We start from the raw sequence: 24,079 nt of genomic DNA, 5'->3' as shown, positions 1-24,079 counted from the left end.
CGCAGATTTTTGCGCAGCAAGCCGTGGTGCCACAGTTCGGAACCCATTGGACGACTAAATGGCCTTCACAAGTGGTCTTGTCGGCAGCGGTTTACTTGGAAACTTCTCTGCAGGTCGCAGGATGGCTTATTGTGCAATCTTGCTTCATTCTTTATTAAAATATTTGTTAAGGCTCTATGATATGAGAAATAGAGTTCTCCACATGTTCGAATGAAAACATACAAAGCACAGCGAAATTAATGCAACGCTGCCGTACAGGCATCAATTTGCATTTAAAAAGTACAATGAATGAAATGATTTGACACTGGCTAAATTCATGCGTGTAATCGGCACAGCCGCAATGCCGCAGAGCACTTCCTCCTGTGTTGGGCTTCATCCTTCACAAAAATTGTGACCGCACATTTGCTTGTAGTATTGTCGTTCCAAGCTGCTCTTTTATGTGAAAGGAAAGATTAAGTTGTTGTTGAACATGCTTGGAACAGTGCGGAGGGAGTGCAGTAAATGTGCACGAATTCTTATCAAGAAAACGGCTCCACTTACTAATGTCATTGAGCGCACCGTGTCAAGTGGATGTAACAATGGTGATCAAGAGATGGTGCCAACACACTGGCCAAGTGCTCCTTCTGAACCCACCTCCCCTGCCATCTCTGCAATGCTTCTTCTTCTCTGCGTTTAAATATTTTGAAGGAGCATGCCTTTTTGGCATCAGAGTGAATATGGAACAAATTTTGTTGTCTGCAGCGCTTGCCACTGGCAGATGACAGGTTGCGGAAGGGCACCTTTAAGATGTGTTCCCCCCCTTCCCCTAATTTGTTGAAGAAGCCTGTAGCTTCCAGAGTGTTGCACGGAAGTATTGAAACAGTATAAACCAACCTGGCTTTTCTAAAGAATTGCTTGTTTTCAAATGTATGAGCGAAAATTGTTTGGATGACAATGCAACGAACAGCCGCCTATTCCTGTGCTCTATCTTTCTTTTTTTATGCACTCATGATGTATGCTGCATACTACATTGCGTTGCCACCGTTGCTGCGACTTTAGCAATGTTAATTTTTTAGGCCTGCAAAATATAAACACAATTCACCCAGACTCATCATAATATTGTGCAGAAACTGCACTGGAGTTGTCTAAGTACGTGTAAGCATAACCTAAAAACAGTTGACTCACCCGCAAATGTCAGGTTGGCCCACCTCTACTGTAGGCTTCCCCATGCATTTTCTATGGAGCCCTATGTATCCCTATCGGTATGCATAAATCTGATCGTATGCGTAATTTCTCTCGCCAAGTTTATTTTTTATTTTTGGTTTCAGTGGTTGCTTATCACTTATAAGGTTACCACTCATCTACATTTACACTATTATAACGATTAAATGTCTGTAAATTATGCACCTTTGTGCAGATACAAGGCATCACACTTTTCGCGTGACGGACAGATTTTTCTGGGGAACTCGTCAAAGAATGTTTATGCATTTAGGGGGGACCTGGTGCACGAGCAGAACTTTATTGTTATTAACTCTGGAGATTTAAAACTTTCAGGTTATATTCAGTTTAGTGGGCTTATTGCAAATATGTAATCAGTTTTTTCTGTTTGATGAAAAAAAAGTTATGCAATCTTTAGTATTATAAATTTGGGATGTAACTTGCAAGAAATTTATTCTACTGAGAGACCTAACATTATCTAGGTATGTTTTTGAATGTTTGAAGAGTGCACATATAAAGTTTCGTATTTCTATCTACATATTAGCCAAAGCTATCAAAATTTGAATTGGCAACATTGGAACACAATTTTTTGTTAATTCTTGCAAGGTTTGAAAAAGTTGCATTGCATTAGCATACTGTATTATAGTTTTCTTGCATTCTCTGACTTTAGCATTCAGAAAAAAAAATGAATCATGCAAATCGAAGAACTAGCAGAGAAACAGTGCACATCCCAAATCTTCGGGTGTGCCAAAATCATGACCTGAGAAAAGCACAACAAACGTTTAACAATGTGAAAAATACTTTTTATGTGACAAAAACATGGACTTCACCGCTACAATGAATCAGAACGCTCCTGGAGAATAGTCCGAAGCAGGCTTTTCTTTGCGTCTCTTCTTGGTGGCTTCCTGGAATGCTGCTGATGATGTGCACTTTCTGTCTGCGTTGACCACACGGTGGCTGTCTTTCTTGGCTGCTCACCTGCTGCCTGTGCAAGTTTGTTGCACATGCAGCTCACTGAGTGTGTGCGAGCTGGACTGGTGGCTTCCGAGGTTGAACTGCATAACAGCTTCGGCCACAGCAGCCTCAACAGCAAACAGTAATGCATTGTTTTCTTTTGGTGCCAGGCTCCAAATGATCGAATGCAGTGATTCATTGGCATTTTGCATCTTCACACTCTGGCACCTCTGCAAGAGCTTCTTGTCAGAGAGATGCTCATACACTGGCCGCAGTGCATTGCTTACATCATATGGCAGATCGTATCTGCTTTTTTTTGGTGGGGGGGGGCTCATTCTTTGCAATGGCTGCATTATATTTGCACCATGAATAAGGGCCGTGGGGACAAAAGCTATGGTTGGGCTTCTCATCATCAGTAGAGGTTACATGGTAATATGTAGCCCATACTGCTGTGTGCGTCTCATCCACAATTCGCGAATGTGATTTGAGTGCCAAACCGTAAAAGCTTGTCAGCTTATTTATGAGGTCTCCTGTCAGGCGGCCCTTAGCGCTGATGCGCTCACCATTTTTCCCCTTTCTGCTTCTGCACAAGATTCCGCAGCGCTGTTCGCAAGCTTTTCTGCACGTGGTTTGCACAGTATTCTTTTTCCACGGGTATGAAGCCACAGACTTTTGCTTCATCAATGGCACTGTATGATCTGCTGTCACCATCGGATAGCATGGTTGTGTACCTCAGGCCATGAATGGAAAGCGAGCGCTGAAATAAAATTAGTGCTGCCTCCACCTCCATCTGGCCTGCCTTGGAAGACGTGTTCTTTTGGCATAAAGGCTGCGACTTCCAGTCAACATAATCTGGGGTTTCAGGTTTAGGGCCAAGCTCACAGCCAAGGCAGAAATTCGAAAGAACAACATAGTCCAACACATAACCTGAAAAGAAGCTCTATCACTGTGGCCACTCCAATGTGAGATGAATGTCCTCGAGTGTGCCAAGTGCCATCAAAAGAAACTGCAATATTACCTGCATTTCCAAAATTCAGGCTTTGGTATACATTCTTCACTTAAGCGGCACACTTAGCCATATTCTCAGTGCAGGCACTTGTTGCAGCTGGATTTAGCTTTGATTTCAGATAGTGCTGATAGGTCTTGTTGTGAAGGCCTCTGTGTGAAACTCCGATAGCGGCAAAAATATTGGTAAGCACAGTCTACCCGTTTCCCATGCTCTGTACGGCACGCGCTGCAAGAACATTAATCTCGAAAAGATTGCAATTGGCACAGCCACCAACTCGTTGCGAGCTCCATCTTGTGTCATTTTCGCCGCAGTTGCTGCACAGAACTTTCAACTTTGCGGAAGTGCCGTACTCCCGCGAGTCCCGCTTGATAGTCACCGCTCCGCGACACACTCGGCAACCCGCAACTTTCAGTAAACAGTTTACCATGTTGAGGTTGACAATGGTGTACGTTGTTGTCGACGCACTTTCCAGACGCACATTCCTTTGTTAGGCACTTCACCTTGCGCTCCGTCACTGAAACTGAGGAGAGTTCCGCTGTTTTTTCCTGTGCTCGTTGCTCGATCTGATCTCGCTCCGCCGCCGTGAGATACACTGTGTCGATCATCACGGGGTCCGGCTGAGTGCGCATCTTCATAGCACATGCGCCCGTGACGACCGCCGCACCGCAATCTGTTACCGGGTTGTCTGCTGTATGGTCACGATCTGCTGTCGACATCGCAAGCAGCACCGACGTTTTCCGTAGCGCAGGCCGAGCGTCAATGCAGTCAGCAGTCACGATTGCCTCTTCCCGTTGTGTTGCGCCCAACTCCTCGGTTGCACTGCTGTTCCGCAGCGTCTGCAAGTCGGCCAGTCCGACAAGGTCGTGAGATGTCACTGGTAGTTCCAATGCATCTTTTCACTGCACTGTGCGCTTTCTTCTACGCTTCCCAAATTTATGAACTGTACGGAATTGCTGTGCACAGTTTGGCATGTCGACTGATCACGTCCACGCTGAGCGATGGTTCAGGCAAAATGGTGTCACCAACGCACGGCGTTCCCGCGCTCCAATCAGAAGGCATTATTTAGTTACGTCATGGTCGCGGATCAACAGGATGGTGGGATTCTCTCTCTTGTTCTTGCCTGGTTGCTCCCTCCTGAAGCAACCTTGAATGCTCGTTTTTGGCGGGAAAGGGCGCGGGAAGGACACGCTTTCGAACGAAACCTAATTGGCGACACTCTATTGATCGGTTTCGAAACTGTGAGTGGCACAAGATGGGGCATTTTTGGTGCGTCTTGCAGACGAAAATGAGCATCTCGCGTGAAAAATGCGGCATTCTTTTGCCCAAAGACGCGTTATTTCGTGTTAATTTTTTGCCGACAAGCACGTGATGAAGTCTAAAGTGTGAAAGTAACAAAACTGAAAAATCAACTTTTTAGTTATTTTTTCATCTCCAAGACCCGTGTACTGCATTAATATATTTTTTTCTGTGGGGCTCACTCAGACTCGGACCAGATAAAGTTCTACTCATTGGGGCTTACTGGGGCTCAAACTTGCTAAAATTCTACTCAGCCAGGCCCACTCAGACTCGTAGGTCAGTCTGAGTGTGAATGAGTTTGCCAACCTATGTATATGATGCACCATGAAGTTACGGGTGTATTTTTTGACCATGCAAAAAGAAATTTGAATTGCAGAAAACTTTTTTTTTTATGTCAGAACCATTGAAAAAGCCCAACACATTGCTTAAAGCGATGAAGTGTATTTGTAACAGCTCCAGCTAGGACAAGTTTCATTAAAATGTGATGATGTTATCCTTGATTCACTGATTTGTACCCTCAATATCTAGGCTGGATCATTTGTAGACCTTCGTTTTATATTATTTTTTGCTTTGAATATTCTTGTATGAGATTGGCATGAGCTGAAATAAAATCGTCTTCCTCATTCTTCCCAGCGCTTCTATTGTTATTGGCTTCTGAAATGTGGCACGTCCCACACTATCTTCATTGTAAACACTGCTGGCATTTTCATTTTATTACCTATTCTGCTCTAATAATGGCTCTGAGAATAAATATAGCTCATGCAATAAATTTTGCCGCCAAGCTCGTTCTTTTGCGAGTAAACATATCTCTGCTGTTCTCCATAAAGCAACCTATAACTGCATGCTTTATCATACATGATACAGAAATTAATGATTTCCTTGCAGAACCACGCGAGTATATTTTGATCAAAACATCACAGTAGGCTAATAAATATCACAGTAGGCTAATTAGAGTAAACAAACTCCCTGATATTTTTTTTTGCAGTGATTTGAAGTGTATGAATTGTGGAAATAACCTGTTTATTCACGAACTTTTTGCATGTGGTGTGTTGAGCTGCCATGATAAATCTTTAAGGGGAAAATAATGCTGGACATTACTTCCAGTGCTAAAGTCGTTATGTATTTCATTGCTAGAGAAGACATAGATTCTAGGTGAATAAGCAGGATTTTCTTTCTTTTCGATTCTCTAATGCTGGAAGTTGTTCTATGTACTATATCATATATGGTACACCATGTGGTAAGGGGTTAATAAAGCATTTGTTTGATAATTTGCAGATGAAGCTGCTTCATACAAGCCAAAGGATGACCAGCAGGGTGAGGGAATTGCAGACGAAGTGCCTGAGGACCCCCAGCCTGCAGGCAAGAACCAACTGTCCGAGCTGTTGGATGTGCTGAAGAAGCAGCAGGCAGACTCTAAGCAGTGGCGCAGGCTGTACGATGAGCTCAGGCGGAACCAGGACAGCACTAGTAGCGAGATAGTGTGGCGCAAGTTGCTGGTGCTGGGCCAGACATTGTTTGACGACATGCAGACGGGCTTGGATCGCACTCTGGCGTCACTGGTTCACTTGGCCAAGAAGGGCTCAAGCGTAGCCTCCACTGTCAGCCCCATGGTCCACGACCTTGGAGAAAAGGCAAGTCTTCTGGTGTCAGAATTTATCTGCTTACTCATTGTTTGTGTGCTTCGAGCTGTCACTTGATTTGCTCTCACTCTACCGTCTGCCAGCCTCCTGGTTTGCTCACTTGGTAGGGACACTGCCTTCGAAAGGCAATGGTGCTAGGTTTGTCAGGATTAATATTTAGCAACCTCGGTTTCTTTAATGTGCACCCAGTGCTCTGTATAGGAAGGTTTTTGCATTCCACTCGTGCTGCCAACAATGTTGCGGAATGGGCACCCCCCTTCCATTCCAATTCCACTCCGGAGAAATATAACTTGTCACAATTCCATTCCCACTCCGGGAATGGCCAGGCAGTTCAATTTCATTCCTTTAATTCCTTAATGTAGGAAAGGCATCTTGGTAGTTTTATCAAGTTACCGATTAACGGACCATAAAGCTGATGTCATCAGATCCATTAAGAACTGCAAAAATACTCAAAACATGTTGCCAAGGTCAAGGAATAGTAGCTTGGTGACATACCGTATTTACTCACATAATGATCGCACTTGTTTGTCAGAAAAATTGACACAAAATCAGGAGTGCGATCACTACGCGGGTTAAATTTCCCGCGAAAAGAAAAAAAAAATTTTCGTCCCGCATTTGCTACGGGACATCAAAACGAGAATGGCGACCGGCGGTGCAAGCCGAACACGCCGAACGCGATTTTTTTTCTCTTCTCGTGAGTACATTACGTGCATTGAAACAGTTTCTTCCGTATCAGTAATGAATAATGTCATTAATATCGGCAAGTCTGTGGCAATAACGTAGCCGTGTCCACTTTGAGGGCACAGAAACAGATGGGCGCGCTTAGCTGCCGGAGACATAGAAACACATGGCCGGCATGCTGCGAAAACTGCGGCATCTGTCTTCACTACTATCCTAATACGGCACGTTTCCGCTAAGGGTGGGTGAATATCTTAGCTGCATTACAAGCGTCGGCGTATGAATAGGGTACACTTATAACGTATCAGTGTATACGTGGCTACTATCGTTGCCGCTCATGATTTGTTGCGTGCCCACGAGTGCAGATGAGAAGAATCGAAAGGCGGCTTCTTTGTTGTTGTTGACCACAACCATTATAAAGCCTACACATAATAAAGGCAAGTTTGGTTGCAGCTTTTCTTTAGTCATAGAAGTGCGGAAAGTGATGAAAGTAATGAAATGAGGCATCTACTTAAGATTGTTTGGTGCGTGCAGACTGCTTGGTTTGTCTTGAAGAGTCGTTCGCGTAGCATTCGACAGATGGTAAGCGCAATCAATATTAGCTAGTCTTGGCACATGACATATCGCTGCGGCAAGTTCGGGGTGCGATCGTTACATGGGAAATTAAAAAAATCGAATTTTGACAACAACATTCAGGGTTGCGATCATTATGCGAGTAAAAACGGTATCTCATGCAGTACAACCACCCTACTAATTCCCACAGGGGCAGTTCTCCCGCTACCTATAGTGTTTGCATGGTCACCATGTTTCAACGGCTTGTGATGGTTTGATGTCGTTTAAGCTTAAATGTGTTAATGCTAAAGTGACGACCTAGCGCAGTTTTGCTTAGGTGTCCTTGCTATTTTTAAATGTTGCAATAAAGGTCATAAGCAGTGCAAGAAGAAGCTATATTTTTGGTTTTATTCATCGAAATTTTGCAACAAAATGTCATGAGCTAATTGGCACTTCGCCGTTTAGTTTTGAGAACCCGAAGTGTAAATGGCGGCTGCTGTAACGGTTAGTTCTAAAAAAAAAATAATAAGTGAGATAAAACGATTGTCTTCTACCTAGTGTTGCACTTCACATGAGCTGCTCGAAACAGGTGCTTGACAACCCATTTTGCTTCGCTGTCATTATCAGGGAAGCCGTAGCAAACATGCGTACCACGTCAGCTGATGTCGCATTCAGAGTGAAAAATGCCCTTGCGAGGCTGCAAAGCAAGGGAAAGCGGCTAGCGTTCGCTTTCCCATAGGTCAGGGGCTTAACTGTGTCTGAGAAACTTCCCCTGCAATGGATCCAGGCGTATTGTCTCGGTGGGCATTTTCATTTTGCCTGATGTTGTAAACATCAATCTGCTTGGCCCTGCTTCAGAGTCTGCATTCGTGACAGTGTTGGCGCTGTCCTGCCTTAACAAAAAAGGTCCCCTCCCCAGCACAGCAGAACAGATCTGCTCGGCTGTTGCAGCTGAACACCAAGAAGACTTACCATAAACACCTGCATATCATACGAGGTTATTAGCGTCCCAAATTTTCTCCTCGTACTCTATGCGGATTTGAACGAAAATTTTAGTCAGAAATTTGGGCTAGAAGTTTTCGTTTCGTTATTGCTGCGTCGCTATGGCTTGGCTCCATTATTGCTGCGTCGCTATGGCTTGGCTTCCTTATTGCTGCGTGACCTTGGCTTGGTTTCGTTATTGCTGCGGGACTACAGCATCATTTCTTTATTGTTGAGTGCACACCTTGGCAGCAAACGTGCAAACCACGCTTCGTGAAGTGCATCTTTTTTATTCTGCGTTGAAGGACCAAGATGTCCAGACCACGAAAACAGTACTCGGCTGCTTTCAAGAGAAAGGTTATTTTAGCCACACAGGACATCAGCAACAGTGCGACTGGGAGGCAGTTTGGCGTCAACAAGGGAAGCATTCACGGATGGTGTCGACAGAAGGAAGCCCTTTTCGTGTGCAGTGGAACACGCAGAAGCTTTCGCGGCCCAAAGAGTGGGACATTCCCGGAAATCAAACTCGCCCTGACGGAGTTCGTACGCCAACAGTGAGCCGCACATCCAGCTGTAAGCGTGGAGCTTACGCAGGCAAAAGCTAAGGAGCTTGCAAGAGGAAAAGGGCTACCAAGCTCCACCTTCAAAGCGAGCAAGCACTGGATTTATCGCTGCATATGCCGTGCTGGTTTTTCCTCACGCTGCCGAACTTCGATTTCGCAAAAGCTGCCTGAATCGTTTGAAGAGCTACTTGTGGCTTTCCAGCAGCGCCACATTATTTCGCTGCACAAGTCCAAGAACTTCCAGCTAGAGCAAATTGGCAATGCTGACCAAATGCTGGTTTATCTGGACATGCCATCGCCCCTCACTGTGCACGAAAATGGCTCTAAACAAGTTTATGTCCGGTCCACTGGCAATGAGAAAATGCAAGTTACCGTCATGTTGTCGTGCATGGCAGACGGACGCAAGCTTCCGTCCTATGTCGTCCTCAAGCACAAGACAGTGCCTAGAGGTGAGGAGCTGCCAAGAAATGTGTTCGTGAGATGCCATGAGAAAGGCTGGATGAACGAAAATCTTGTGCTCGTCTGGTGTAGGCGGCCCGGCGCACTGTTGTCGTTCCTGTCCATCCTCGTGCTGGACGCATTTCGTTGCCATTTGGCCGACTCGGTGAAGAGGCTGTTGCGTGAATCCGGCACCGAACTCGTCGTTATCCCGGGTGGGATGTCTCAGTTGCAGCCTTTAGATGTTTGCGTGAACAAGCCATTCAAAGACACGGTCAATTGGTGTTACGCAGATTGGATGTGCTCAGGTGAGCCTGCAATGATGCTGACCGGGCGGCTTAAGCGGGCTTCGCCAGCCGCGCTATGCAAGTGGATTGTAGACACATGGGCCAGCATACCAGAGGACCTTGTGCGTCGCACATTCAAGAAGTGCGGCATCTTGAACGCGCTCGATGGCACAGAGGACTAGTACCTCTGGGAAGATATGTCTGACAAAGAACTATCCGAAGAGAGCGCAACTGAGGAAGACAGTGATTGAAGTGCGGAGTGCAATTTAAATAAATGTTTTCCTCGAGTTTTCCTAACTCGTATTATACGTGGATAAAACTATTTTTTTTCTGTTTTGCGTCCCAAAAAATTCACCTCGTACTCTGTACGGGTTTGTATTATACACGGGTTTTTACGGTAAACCGTGGGTCTGGTAGGGCACCCGTTAAATATACAGAGTCATTCCACGTGCTTGCAAACTGCTTCTCTGGACTACGCTGTAGGCATTTAGTCACCTGTTTGCAAAGAAGTGTGCCTTTGCTTAAGATTTCCACAAGGGAATCTACCATATTTTGAAACGCGGTTTATGTAACGACATCAGAACATTAAACCGTATACGCAGCACCGTCGCCGAACACTCTGAAGACGCTGACGACAAAATTGCCTTCCAGGAAACTCCAATCCTTCAAACAGAGACGAACTCGCAAAAAAGACTACTAGTGGAGTCATGGCACATTCTGATTCAGAATACGGAGGGCAACAAAAACCACGTGAAGGGCAACCTACCCTCGGTGTATATCCATGGCTTTGGTGACATGACGAAAAGAAGAAAAGGACGCCCAGCCAGGTAGTTTCCCGCTCGAGTTCACCAACACCAAAACGTTGGCGCTGCCCTGTACCCTCCCCCCCTCACGCCTCCCGTCAGTGGCACTCTCGCGGGTCAAGCTTCCCCAGCACTGGTCATCCCAGCCGCCCAGCACCACGGCAGCCGTCTCACCCTTTTCTTCCCCCCCTCCTCTTCCTGTCTGTGAAGTGTCTCCCCACCTTCCGTACTTCCCTGCCTTTCTTTACAAAAGACCCTTTAAAAGCTGCACACCGCCACCTCCGAAGAACAACCCCTGAAGAAGGAGCCAAATGGGCTCTGAAACATCGGGTTAATACCGTATTTACTCGCATAATGATCGCACCCCTGAATTTTGTCGTCAAAATTCGATCTTTTTTTTATTTCCCGTGTAATGGTCGCACCATGAACTTGCCGCAGCGATATGTTGTGTGCCAAGTCTAGCGAATAATGATTGCGCTTACCATCTGTCGAATGCTACGCGAACGACTCTTCAAGACAAGCCAAGCAGTCTGCATGCACCAAACATTCTTCAGTAGATGCCTCATTTCATTACTTTCATCACTTTCCACACTTCCATGACAAAAAGAGGTACAGCCAAACTTGCCTTTATTATGAGTAGGCTTTATAATGGTTGTGGTCAACAAAAACAAAAAGGCGCCTTTCATTTCTTTTCATCTGCACTCGTGGGCACGCAACAAATCGTGAGCGGCAATGATAGTAGCCGCGTTTACACTGATACATTCAAAGTGTACCCTATTCATACTCCGACGCTTGTAACACAGCTAAGATATTCGCCCACCCTTAGCGCAAACGTGCCGTATTAGGATAGTAGTGAAGACAGATGCCGCAGTTTTCGCAGCACGCCGGCCATGCGCTTTTATGTCACTGGCAGCTAAGCGCACCCATCTGTTTCTGTCCCCTCAAAGTGGACATGGCTACATTATTGCCGCAAACTTGCCACTATTAACAATATTATTCATCACTTATACGGAAGAAACTGTTTCAATGCACGTGATGTACTAGCGAAAAGAAAAAAAAAATCACGTTCGGCGCGTTCGGCTTGCTCCACCGGCCGCCATTTCTGTTATGGTGTCCCACGCTCGCATCCCGCAGTAAACGCGGGACGGAAAAAAAATATTTTTTTGTTTTCGCGGGAAATTTAACTCGCGTAATGATTGCACCCCTGAATTTGCGTCAATTTTTCTGACAGAAAAGTGTAACCATTATGCGAGTAAATATGGTAAAATTCTGTTTTTTATTTGGAGTCAGTCTGAAAGTTCTAATGCTTGTGCATGCGTGGCACCTTGCTTGTTAATTTAGTTAGTTAGCGAATGTTTAAAACTTTATATGGCATATAAAACAACTATCCTTACTTTTCGTATAGCTGTCTACTAATTTTCTATCGCAATAGGTGCTTTGTCTTTTGGGCAAAACTGCTACTTTTTTATTTATCGCAACTTTAGTGTATTGGGAGTAAATTTTTTTTTTTTCCAAATGAGATAAGGTTGTATTTCTGCATCAAAGAATGAGGTGCACAGTGCTGTAAAGGACTTTTCTTTGTTTTAGGTCACGGCTAACGTGTGCGCGTTACAGTTGAGGGTGTTTTTTCCTCCTTTGTTTTTGGTCACAGAAAACGGGTGCACGTTACAATCGATGGCGCGTTAGAATCACATAAATACGGTGTACAGAATGACACCAGGACGTACTTTCCATTTCCGCATTTTTCTGAAGCATTGTCAGGCTCACGACGAAATTTCTTCAACAAGGCTTCGCTCACCGAATCTAACAAAGAAGCAGAGAAGCCCGCCGAGCCAAGCCTAGACACCTGCAAATTGAAGCTTTCCTGAATAACGGTAGTACAAGACCTATTTAGAGCCAACTGTGAGCCAGTAATGGCAATAGCTTGTTTTACTGTTTTTCAGTGGGTGGAATGAAATAGCAAGAATACTTTCTGTGCATGGGGTCGGTACATCCAGCAAGCATGGTTTTCATGAAGGGCGAGATGAAGATTTAAAAATTGCGGCTTGTCAAGAGTAGGAAGCTCATGGGTAAACTTCAGTCCTCTTCCAAGCACTTTAAAAGTCTCTAATACGTCCTTAAAGGGGGCATGACATCCAATTTTCGATCATAATCTGTATGGTGTGTGATAATCTTTGTGCATTCAAGAACACATTGGCAAAATTTGAACGCATTTGAAGCAGCATGTAATTTGTAATTGAATTTTTTATATTGCACTTGAACTGCATAACAGTGGGGCAACACTGGCACGCTCCCAAGTCGTGACGTCGCAGGCTGCATGCCTGCCGAATGAGCATGTATATGGTATATTCCGGCAAAGAAATGGTGTGTCAGCTGTGCGCGCATGTGGGAAACTTCTGCTTTGTTCATTTTGCCATTGGAATTGTTCAACTTGTAGCAGCTGTAACAATTCCGCCACAGCACCTATGTAGCACTCTTGTGTGCTATAGCAAATGGAGCAAGGATTTCTCCGTATTGTACTTCAGTTTCCCAAAGGAGCCGGTCAAACTTGTTTCTCATTTGTTTTGTTCACGGAACGCTTCATGCCAACAACCTCCTGCCAAGCAGCTACAAGCGGCTACAACGATGATTTGCGCCTGCTTGCCAAGTTTGGGATAACCGCGAAAAAGTTGAGGCTGCGGCCAGATGCAATGCCGATCGTATTCACGCACCGACCCGGCCAGCAGGCAGCACCCCGGCCAAACGTTAGCCTTGCTATTTGTTTTATGGATATCGGGTGCAATAAAGCAAGTTTAGGTGAAGGTTCAGCCAAAGCATACATCGCATCAAATCCTTACGCCGTGGACACATGCGTGCGAGCATTTGTTTACATATGCTGCACGTTACTACAATTGGAAAAAAAAAAGAAAGAACTGGTGGGAACACGCGCAGCTTAACACCAACACAGTTTTGTTGAGTACAGATCTTGGAGAAATGCGTGCTCGTAAACAATCTATGTGTGTAACAATTTGCATTGTGCGAAGCAGCACTAGACTTTGCCTCCCGTGAACGAATGGCTAAGCAGCGCTGAACGCATAAAATATCAAGAGTGCGGAAAAGCATGAGCAGCATTTAGTGCAACACCAATGTCGCCATCTAAACTCTAAGAAAAGTTTACACCCTTTGAGTCGTATCTTGCCACTCAACAATAAACGTCATCTGTCTTGTCCGCATTCCTTTTCTTTAACGCTGCGAGCCCCGTACTTCCCAGTAACGAACAGCATGCGCGTTGTCAGCATGACATAGCATTGCAGACAGAAAAATAGCGGGCATGGCCATTTTCAAGAAAGGAAACACAAGCAAGGCAGATGACGGTTGTTGTGTGGCAGATATATACCCCAAAGGGTGTAAACTTTTTTTAGAGTGTATGTTGAGCCTGTTTACTATGCGGTCTCCGTCCATGGCCTCTGAGATTGGCGCAAGCCAGCCGGTGCGTGCGAATATCGAAGGCCATGTTTCGTCGCTTCAGCTGGTGGTGATGAGGACAAAGTCAAAATGCACAGTGTATACTATGCCATCACTGGACATACTGCTCAAAGATTCCTTTCTTGCTTCATCACGTGAAGTTGGCAGTGTCGAAGACATGCCAAGTGACATCTGGAGCAAATACAGCAAGAAACGGCAGCTATGACCCAACATCACATGGCACGGTAGCCCTTTTTGTAGCAGACGATGGCTTGGTTCCATGCAGCGCATGACGTCACGCATGGCTTGGCAATATGGTGATGGGCTGTTCTTTGTTCAAAACAATCAAAAAGTCATCTATATACCGAAAGATCGGCAGAACCTTGTCCTTTAACACACTGGTTTCCACGTCGTAGTCAATGTTCGCAAAAAAAAATATGTTGCATAACACAGGCGCCACACATGACAGTGTACCGTTCCTCTGCACAAACTGCTCATCTTCAAAAGAAATGAACGGATCACCAGGATAAAACTCCAAAAGAGCCAAAAAGCTTCTTACCGGAACTTCAGCCTTGTTCTGAAAGGAGACATCCCCATTTTTTTTCAATACAGCACCACACAGCCATAAGAAGCTCCCTGTGAGATATGGGGTAAAACAGCTATTCAACACCAATCGAGAAAAAATATCCGACAGAGCGATTTTCCTCAAAGAATGCAATTATGTTACCAGAATTTTTTTACTAAAAACAGGACGTCTAATACAAGACTATTAAACTGCTTCAACAGATACCAACTGACGATTACCTGCCAAGAATTGTTTTTGCTGACTATGCAGCTGAACAGTATCTCAGGTTTATGATTTTCGGAGTTAACACAGGAAGGTTACTGTCTTTGCACTCCCTCATGCTCTTTGCTAACCTAGGCAAGCCATGGTCACTGCACAGAAGAACAGCCTGAGCTTTCACCTTGGGGCCTGACAGCCTCACACTTCTGAAATTCTTCCGTATAGCGTCCATAGCCTTGAGGTCGAAGTGTCCTTTTTTCATCAGCACATACCCACCACTCTTTGTCTGCCACTAAGAGGTGTAGGTCATTCTGTCTCAGAAAACACACAGCACAGGCCAAAGGATCACAGCCACTCCGGCTTTCTTTTGAAACCGTCCTCAACAAGCTATCCGTGCCTTCCATAATGCACCTTTCCTGGTCTTCTGTCTTAGTCCTGCTGGCTAGGCATCTATTCACGGAGAGCAGCTCGTGGCCTGGAATGGTAGGCTGAACAATGTATTTGAGCCCTTTCTTCAGCACCACAACAACCTCATCCGGGACTTGAATGTCCCCCAGAACCTGGATATCTGCAGAGTGAACAGCTTCCTTCCTACGCCTGAGTAGGAGCAGAAGAAACCATTGCCACTGCAATTCAGTCATTTCAGCAACCAATTTCCTGAGACTTTGAAATTTCGTTTGCACAATACAGGAACATTCTTCAGAGAAGCATGGAACCTACAGCCATTCACACAGCAACCCAACTTCATGCCAGTGCTCTGAATGCACTATCTTTGACATGCACTAGGTACTTCCGATAGATGGCTCACGCATCCAAACAGCTTCGGCACTTCCCAAAGTACAAAGTACAAGGGTACAAAGCCGTTCAGGGAGTATGGAATAGTCCTTGCTCTGTATGACGCAGTAGCTATGAGGGTTACAATAACCGCTGACAGGTGCCAGCCGTGCCACCCGAACCCTCCTGCCCCCCTCTAACCTATGCTCCCACCCTGTTCTAAGGGGGGGGGGGCTTAGAAAAGAGTGGGAGTGAGGTTTTCTTCAGCGCAAACCTTCGCTTCAGGGCTCGCGGAGGCACCGCCATGGCCGAAGTTACATGGGCTCTCCTGCTTCGGCTGGCTTTCTGAACGAATGCTTTCAAAAATTTATTCTCTCTCTCTGCATGGAGAGAGAGGGCGCTTGGTTCATTGTGTACGACTGTGTACTGCGCTGACCTGTAAACCTTCGTCGACAGTGTTTTGGGCAAAGGCATCTGTTTGTCTAGACAGGGGAGACATTATTGCAAAAGGGTCGGCAGGTAGGGGAGTACAAGGTGAGACGGCATGCTAGCTGGTATGCGAAAGCTTGCAGTGTTAATTTGATTTTTTGTTTAATTTGATCATGGCCGGAGGTCCTAACCGACGCCCATACATTTCTCTGAGCCCAAACTTCCATTATTTCAATCTCAAAATTGAACTTTGCCAATTAATCCGAACGCAGATGGTCAGCTTCGCCGCAATACAGCCGAGATATGCGGTGAAGCTTACGCAAATTATTGCAGTGGAGCATGCTAAGAATGGAAAGGGGCATTGTCACGGGACATAGTACCTGTTTCTTAATTATACAGATGCACATGCACCATCTCGTGTCACAGTACAAATGCCTAATAAGCATACTCGCAGCCATTCAGAGCTGTTTCTGATGCTGTGGTGTTTTGAACCTTTGTTTCACCCACCATGTGTGTCTCGTATATGAGACCGTTAACGGGACCTAGTACGCATTCCTGAATTATACGCATGTGCACGCTCCATGGACTTAGAAGCAGAGAAAGAACGTGTTTGGGAAAGCTGGCAAAAAAAAGAAAACGGTAAGATGAAGCCACTCTGAAAGTGAAGGGTACGTTAAAAGCTATCAAAAGAGTCGGGGTCTATCTAAACTCTGAAGGCCTGCCAGTAAACATGTTAGGTGTCTTGGTGCTCGCACTGTGACTGGAGATGATGCATGTGTGTGTGTAAATTATGGATGACATGCTATGTCCCGTAACAGTGGCATGTTTCTTGCTTAATATGCTTCACCGCATAACACGGCTGTATTGCGGCGGAGCTAACATTGAATGCAAATACAGTAAAAGCTGGTTAATTCACTACTCAGTAGTTCGAAATTTCGGATAATTCGAATTAGTTGCTGTGGTCCGTCCCACAATGTATTGAAAGCAATATGTAACACATCCCGCTAATTCACACTGAAATCCGCACCGCCACCGATAATTCGCAATCCGCATCATCGTGGATGAGGAGAGTGCTAGTGCGCGGGAGCACGCTGGCGTCGCCGCGCGGGTCGCGCAGCTTTTGCTTTTTTGATCAGCGGCAAGGACGATAACACCCTTGAAGTAGGTAAAGGCAAGGCGCAGAAGACCAGGACTTGTCGTTTGTGTTCTTCTTACTAAGTCCTGGTCTTCTGCGCCTTGCCTTTACCTACTTCAAGCATGAACCAACTAGCCCAAGCAAGAGTTTTACTTGATAACACCCTCGCCGCGCGCCGTGTTCTTTGCGTACGAGCTTGCGAGGGTGAGGGGAAGGTGGGACGGAGCGCACCCTCTCTTGTCGCGCGCGAGGCAGGGGGGTGAGGCGAGGGAGGGACCGGGGGACAATCTTTGGCGGCTGAAGCGGCTGCTGCTTATTACGATGCGGCCATGCGGCCGCCGCATCTTGAAAGCGATCTGCGACGTCGCCAAAGTGCGCACCTGCGTGGGCCTCGTCTTCAAAGCGATCTGTGATGTTTGCAGAGTGCGCGTATTGCTGGTAGCTTCATATGCGATGTGCTTTCTACGTTTCGTTCGCGTTAAAGCGAGGGCTGTACGAACGTCAATTTGCTCGCTGCTACTGCTGCGTGCCCTCACTCCAGCGTTTTTCAGCGAGTTTCCGCGGTCATCGAACGAGATGCGTTCATGCTCACCTGTGCGCACGTGACACAGTGCTTGTTAATTTAGTTAGTAAGCGAATGCTTGCATGTTTATACGGCCGATAAAACTATTATCCTTACTTCGTATAGCTATCTACGTATTTTCTATCGTAATCGATGCTTTGCATTTCGCGCGAGACGGAGTCTTTTTTTTTTTTCTCCGCCCTAGTCAGCACGACAAACGCGCGGGTGGAGCAAGAGCCATCTTGACGTCGGGCGCGTCAGACCGTGCTGGTCACGTCCGGTTACGTTGGCTGCGCCAGAGCTTCGAAGTATAGACATTGTTCACGCCAACGAGACGTAGCATGTGCGCGCGTGCTCACGCCACGTCAGGCTATATACGCGCCTTAACCGAGTGATTTTTTTCTCTGACTTTCATTAGTTCGAATTTTGTATAATTCGAATTTTCATAGCAGCTCCGCGGAATTCGAATTAACGAGCTTTTACTGTTCTGCCAAATGAATCAGTGGCATGTTTTGGAGTTTTTCCTCCTTTTGTTTAGTTCGACCAGTTTCACCAGTCCCATCAGGATCAAATTAATGGAAGTCAGCTGTGTAATACTGAACATTTTTTTACCCCATCATCCCAAGTATTGCTGAACAACATTTTTGTTAAAACTGCCTAGCTTGAATCTGTTTGCGGGAAGTCGAAACATCTTGTCAAATGCTTGCTCAAAGCGGTACCTTCAGCATCGTTGTCTGTGTCCGATTTGTTAAACATATAATGGGAATCCGAGTCAGAGCTGTCACCACCGAGCATTGAAAAGAAATGCAGAATGCCATGAAAGCAACGGCTACCATGACACCGTTGAGTGTGGTGAGCATGACATGAACTAAAATGCACTTACGAAGAAACTATGTCACGCAGAGTTGCTTTACACACCGCCAATTCTCAGATAGCAGCTTCGACTGCTCCACAGAGGGATCACCACTCGAACTCTGCTCTCGATCTCCCATTGAAACGTGTAACTCGCACCCTCGCTCTCTCATTGGAGCACACTTGCTCAATGAAAGAGCAAGAAAGTCGCTCCGACTCCGCTACCAGAATGCACCATTACATATCTGAAGAAGTACACATATGAAAGCAATATTTTCTTTCTGTATGTGTAGTTTTAACCTTGCAATGTAAAGAAAACACACATAGTTGCCTAATGAACGCACATCCACTTCCAATCAAAAAGTGAGTTTTTTTTTTCTTTTAACTTGCAGAATAACCACACCCCGAACTTGATGCCATGAGATAGGAGATGCACAGATACACCGCAGCCGGGTCTGAGCTGCCTTGCCATGCTGTAGCTCTGAATGGAATGTCTGGTTTGTGACATAAATAGGAGAAACATAGTACACTTCAGCATCCGATACACCGCTTGGCGTGCTGTAACGGCAGCAAAATCCAAGGCATTTTATTGTACCATAGCACTGGATCAGACGCCCGGCATGCAACAAATGTGAGAGATGCATGGTAAGATTCGGCATCTGATACACGACATCCAGCATGCTGGAACGGCAGCAGCATTCAAGACATTTTGCCTTGCCGTAGCGCCTGATCGAACGTCTAGCATCCGATACTGTGTCTGACGTGCTGGAATGGCAGCAGGATTTGAGGTGTTTTGCCGAGCCATAGCACTGCATCGGATGCCGAGCATCCGATCTGGCACTACGGCTCAGCGCCAGATTGTGCTGTATCGGCACTCCCCATGCACTATCGACAGACCCCCCGCTGCTGGCCATAAAGGTGGATGATTAGAGTGGCATAGAATGAAGCAGAATTCGCTACAAATTTGCGGTCCTGTCACTTTTTGGCAATATCGCGGCTGCACACGAAGTATGGAAACCTTTGGGTAGTGACCTTTTTTCAGCATTTTCGCTGTCAAGATTTTGAGATATTCAGATTACACAACAAAAGCGTTTCAAGAAGTGAAAAATGCATTTGGTTGACACCGAGCCAGAAAAAAAATTCTGCTTATCCATTATTTCAAGATATCAGAGTTCGAGTTATTGAGGGTTTACTGTCAAAAGACATTTTGGCTTCCACATGGGAGCCTTGTTCATAAATGTATGTAAAGACTGATATTTTCTTGTTGACAAAGCTTCCCGTGTTGTGATTAAAGCAGAGATACTTCTTACTAGCTCCACCCAGCAGATTTGATGTTGGAGAAACATTCGAATACAAACTATATGACCAATATTAGCACTCCTTGTGACCTGCTGTGGACCTAAATGTGACTGGAACAGCAACTAGAAATTAGAATACTCTAGTAAATAACTCGTCTCGAAACTCACTCAGTATGTCCTCTTCTTTTTTCACAATGAATACTGTTTATTAATGCAAAAGTAAAGGCCAAGCATAAATTTTTGAATTCCATGCCAGCGCTGCGCACTTACAGAATCAATGTAAATTTGAGTTCACAGGTATTGCGGTACCATTGTGTATTTTGGTCATTTGTGCACAGAAAATAGTTGCAGAGGCTGCCGAGTACTTTCTTAATTGAATGAATGCAATGTAAATCCCTCATAGTAACCCATCTTTAGCTATCCTTGGGCATAGATAGCCACAATATGTAACACCACAAAGAGCTGGTGCAGAAATCTCAAACAGGTACTACTACTCGTCTTATCCATTTTTGTCAGTTTCTGGCAAACCAAGTTTCTACTCTGTAAAAGCTTTCTGACATCCCAGAATTTTTACCAGAATAACGGACCACTGTTTTTGATATCAGTGCACAGGTTTTGATTACTGACTGCTCGTTGCTTTCCTGTATTTCTTTAGGTAAGGCGAGAGCTTAATCGACGCCGAGCGGAATTGGATGGATATCTTCACGGATCAGGGAAGCCTGTTCACTCCATTTCACAGACAATGAGTTTACTAGAGTCGTCAATCAAGAAAGTGTTTGAGGCTGGACGAAAGTTTGTCTCCAAGGGACAAGAAGCAACGGGAAAGCATGCTGAAAAATTAGTCACCAAACTCACCAAGGTTGCCCAGATGCTTAGCAGTGACTGGGAAGCCTCATCTGAAGATGCAGAAGAAGGTTCTACTGGGCCCACAAGTACAGAGACAACACTGAAGGAGGAGGAAGCCAAGCACACCTGGAGCAATCGCAAGGCCACCAAAAGTGATGAGAACAAGGAAAACGACTGTCAGGGAGGTAGCAGCTGTTTAAAAAAAAATGGCAAGAGCAAGGTGACTCAGCAGAACTCGGCAGAGTATAGCCAGCTGAAGAGGAAGGTGCCATCCGAAAAGCCAGCAACCAGAAATAAGCAGCTACTGGACGCCGAAGAAACTGACGAAGAAGACTGGTTTAGTACTCGAGCAAAAATTCGGGAACGGCAGCGCACTGAGACTTCACTGGGCACTGACAATTGGTTCCTGAAGCGACACACACCTGGTTGGCGAAAAGGGGGCAAGGAGGCCACAAATAAGGGCTCTGCTAACCGTTTCAAGAGAGAAAGCCTCTTTTGGGACCACGAATCTCTTCTCAATGATGAAGAAGGATTTTCTGAGTGACATGCATGAAGCACTTTCAAATACTAAAGCTTTTTTATGCTGGTTTTAATTGCCGGGATCACGTGGTAGGTTGCTCGACCCTGATACAGTTTGAGCAGCTTTGAATCGTTAAAGCCAAAAGAACCCCACTATTCAGGGTGCAGCCTTCCAAAATCATTTGTGACGCTTGCTTTTGCAAGCTGTACTTCGTTTTTCTCACCCTTTTTTTTTTTAGTTGCACTGCTTTATTAGGCTTGGGGTCTGATGCTGGACATTACAGCAGCATTCATACACTATTGTGTAAACTTTTCTAAGCTTCATACTGAAGCATTCTGCTTACACTAACAAATGGTGCAAAGGTGTCATGCTAACATAAATGACGAAAGTGAAAGTTTTTTTCTGTAGCATCCACACCCTGTAAACTTGATACCAATAGCAATTAAACATTATAATGCCAGGTTACTATGCTGCTGCGGTGTTCAGACGTGAAAGCTCAAGGCAAGGTTTATTTTTGTTAGGAACACAGCATGATCGGTAACTGTTCTTGCAAATGCTTGCATTTATGCGTTTCCAGTGGGTCAGTATGTGCAAACTGCATAAATACACTTGGAATCTCCCCATCAAAATGTGTAGAAACCAATGTCTTGCTTGTTCTCATGAACGTGTTGGGTTGGGTGCACATGAAAACAACTTCTCTGGTCCATCTGTTATTTCTACAATGTTGCAATGTCTTTCAGAAGAAAAACAAAATGTGCATGTTTTATTTTTTCAAATATAGAGTTATAACTTCAGAGATCTGGAATAAGCCTGCCCTTTTAGTGATGTTTGTTACAAGGAAGTGAATGCTTGCTTTGTGACCATTTTCAGCCCCTGTGTAGTCACAAGCAACAACTCTGACATAATTGTTTTGTGATATTTCTTCTGTAGTGCTGGATTTTGTTCAGGCTTCCAGATTTTAAAACTAAATATTTATGTTATTGTGTTTTGTTATAGTGGTCACCAAATTGTCAAGGTGCTTCAAAGAAGGGCACTGCTGTTTTGTCTTCATAATGTGCACAGTGTGTTACTGTTAGAGGTCTTTTGTGGCGTAGTGCTTGGCACTTTTTCCATGTTCTGCGCATGCATCATTGTATATATGTAAATTACGAGCCTTTGTTGTATATGTGTAGAATAAACTTGTCTTTCATCACCTTGTTCGTATAGCTCGTGTCAGTGCCTGCACTTTTGCTGTAGCTTTCAGACAGCAGCTCTGGGGGCTTCTTATGCACACTTTTAGGAACTTCTAAAAAAAAGTGGTGTAGTGGGAACTGTCACATAGAGAAAATTAGATAATTAAGTTCGTGTGGCAGTATTTGTTCATGTCCATTCAACCATTGGTGATGTGTCCAAGAAAATGTAGTTGCAGCTGTCACGTGGCCACTTATGGTAGATGTATGGGTGTGGGTGTGATGTGAAAGGCCTGCTCTACATAAAATCAAGAACTGCTGTTGCTGTTTTTGTGTTGTTAACACATTTCTATTGTGCAACACAGACCATTGTTAAAGGCATTTACATTTACATGTAAAGGTAATGTGCATTTACAAACTGAGATGCACATTACCTTTATGAGCTCCACCAGCATGAGCTTTCATGTTTTTACTACAGAAGAAAAATAAGATTGGCAGTTTCCTCCGAAGTGCTCAAGCTCTGTGTGCAGTGTTGTAACAATACGTGGAGGCAACATGGCATGATGCTGCATGGAGCAGCAGTGGCAGCACCATGGCAGATACTGGGCGTGTTGCAATGACAAACAATGGCAGTGGCACTGTGGCCGTTGCGCCTCGCTGGTGCACGAGATGAGGCCGGCAGAAAACTGTGCGCCTATGTCAGCATCCAATGAAAGGATTAGATAGAATCAGCTTGACATTTGCTGTCCGTTTTGCTGAGACAAGTGTATGTCCCATGCTGTGGTGTACATACAGCTCCTCAACAGGAGCACAAATGTGTGTGTGCACAATGCTTGTGCAAGCAGCAGAAACCAGAATGCTGCTCTGACTCCAGCAGGGCAGATTTGGTTTGTTTCCCATCAATGGCCCTTACCTACTACAGGCAATTGAGTGGCCAAGAAGCAAGAGGTTTTACAAGGTGATGATGTGTCCTCTTAGCTTAGGGATTTTTTTTGTGTGTGTGCATGGCCAAACCAAAACTAGAGAGTACTAAAAACCAAAATGCACTGTGTGTGTCTGCAAGACAAAGAGCAAGTTAAATGTATCAGACTTGTTACTGTAGGAAACTCGTATACGAGTTATACCGAGGTCCTTAAATTTTGGAGTGTTGAAGGACTATGCTATATGCTATAGGTCTTCTAACCCTCCATGCATGGGCAGCGCATGTGCTGTCAACACGGTGACGGTACAAACACTACTCCAGTGTCCATATAATAGGTGGCACCCAAAGTTGTGGGAGCCGGAAACAAGCAATAGACGTCGTGTTTTGGACACCACCTATTCATTGCAATAAAAAAAGAAAAAGAGAACATAGTGGGTATTCTTATGACTTTGGTGCAGGCATTCTATGATCTTTCCTGAAACAACTGTCTGATTTCTATAATTGGCTGTTTATACCGTTTTAGCTGTTTTGACGCATGCTCAGCATGTTCTGCATGGTGGGGACAAACGAGCATTCACAGTATGCCAAGAAGCCAAGAGCATGGCCTCCAATTGAGACCTTGAATGCCATATGAAACTTGCACATCAAGTTTATTTGTGGTTTCAAAACTTGTATAGTGCTAATCATAGTGCTTGCATCTCACTTTTTGACCTGCTTGCCTACTATGCTGTGTCCATGGTGGCTTCTTTCTCCTTTTGATGCTACGTCCCGTTCACTTCCATTACTGTGAAACCGAGTTTCATACTACACTCTTAAAAAGTTTACACCCTTTGGGTCGTATCTTGTCCCACTATGATAATCGTCACCTGCCTTGCTTGCCTTTCCTTTCTTCAAAACTGTGCACTCGGTGAATGTTCCTGTCAAGAATGCTGTGTTATGCTGATAA

General features: G+C 45.1%; 1 protein-coding gene across 4 annotated transcripts in view; it reads left to right on the top strand.

Moving 5' to 3' along the window:
• LOC135907237 (nucleoprotein TPR-like) overlaps positions 1–22,241 on the top strand; it is a 69,133-nt gene extending 46,892 nt beyond the window's left edge. For all 4 annotated transcript variants that reach the window (XM_065438916.2, XM_065438914.2, XM_065438917.2 and 1 more), the window contains 2 exons: positions 5,732–6,087; positions 20,332–22,241. In XM_065438916.2, the coding sequence (XP_065294988.1) occupies positions 5,732–6,087; positions 20,332–21,066 (1,091 nt within the window). In that variant the 3' untranslated portion in view covers positions 21,067–22,241. The remainder of the gene's footprint in view (positions 1–5,731; positions 6,088–20,331) is intronic.
• Positions 22,242–24,079: the final 1,838 nt, after the last annotated feature.

The sequence above is a fragment of the Dermacentor albipictus genome, chromosome 1, assembly GCF_038994185.2.
Source record: "Dermacentor albipictus isolate Rhodes 1998 colony chromosome 1, USDA_Dalb.pri_finalv2, whole genome shotgun sequence".
Taxonomy (NCBI): Eukaryota; Metazoa; Arthropoda; class Arachnida; order Ixodida; family Ixodidae; genus Dermacentor; species Dermacentor albipictus.
This window is presented reverse-complemented; position numbering and strand designations above follow the sequence as displayed.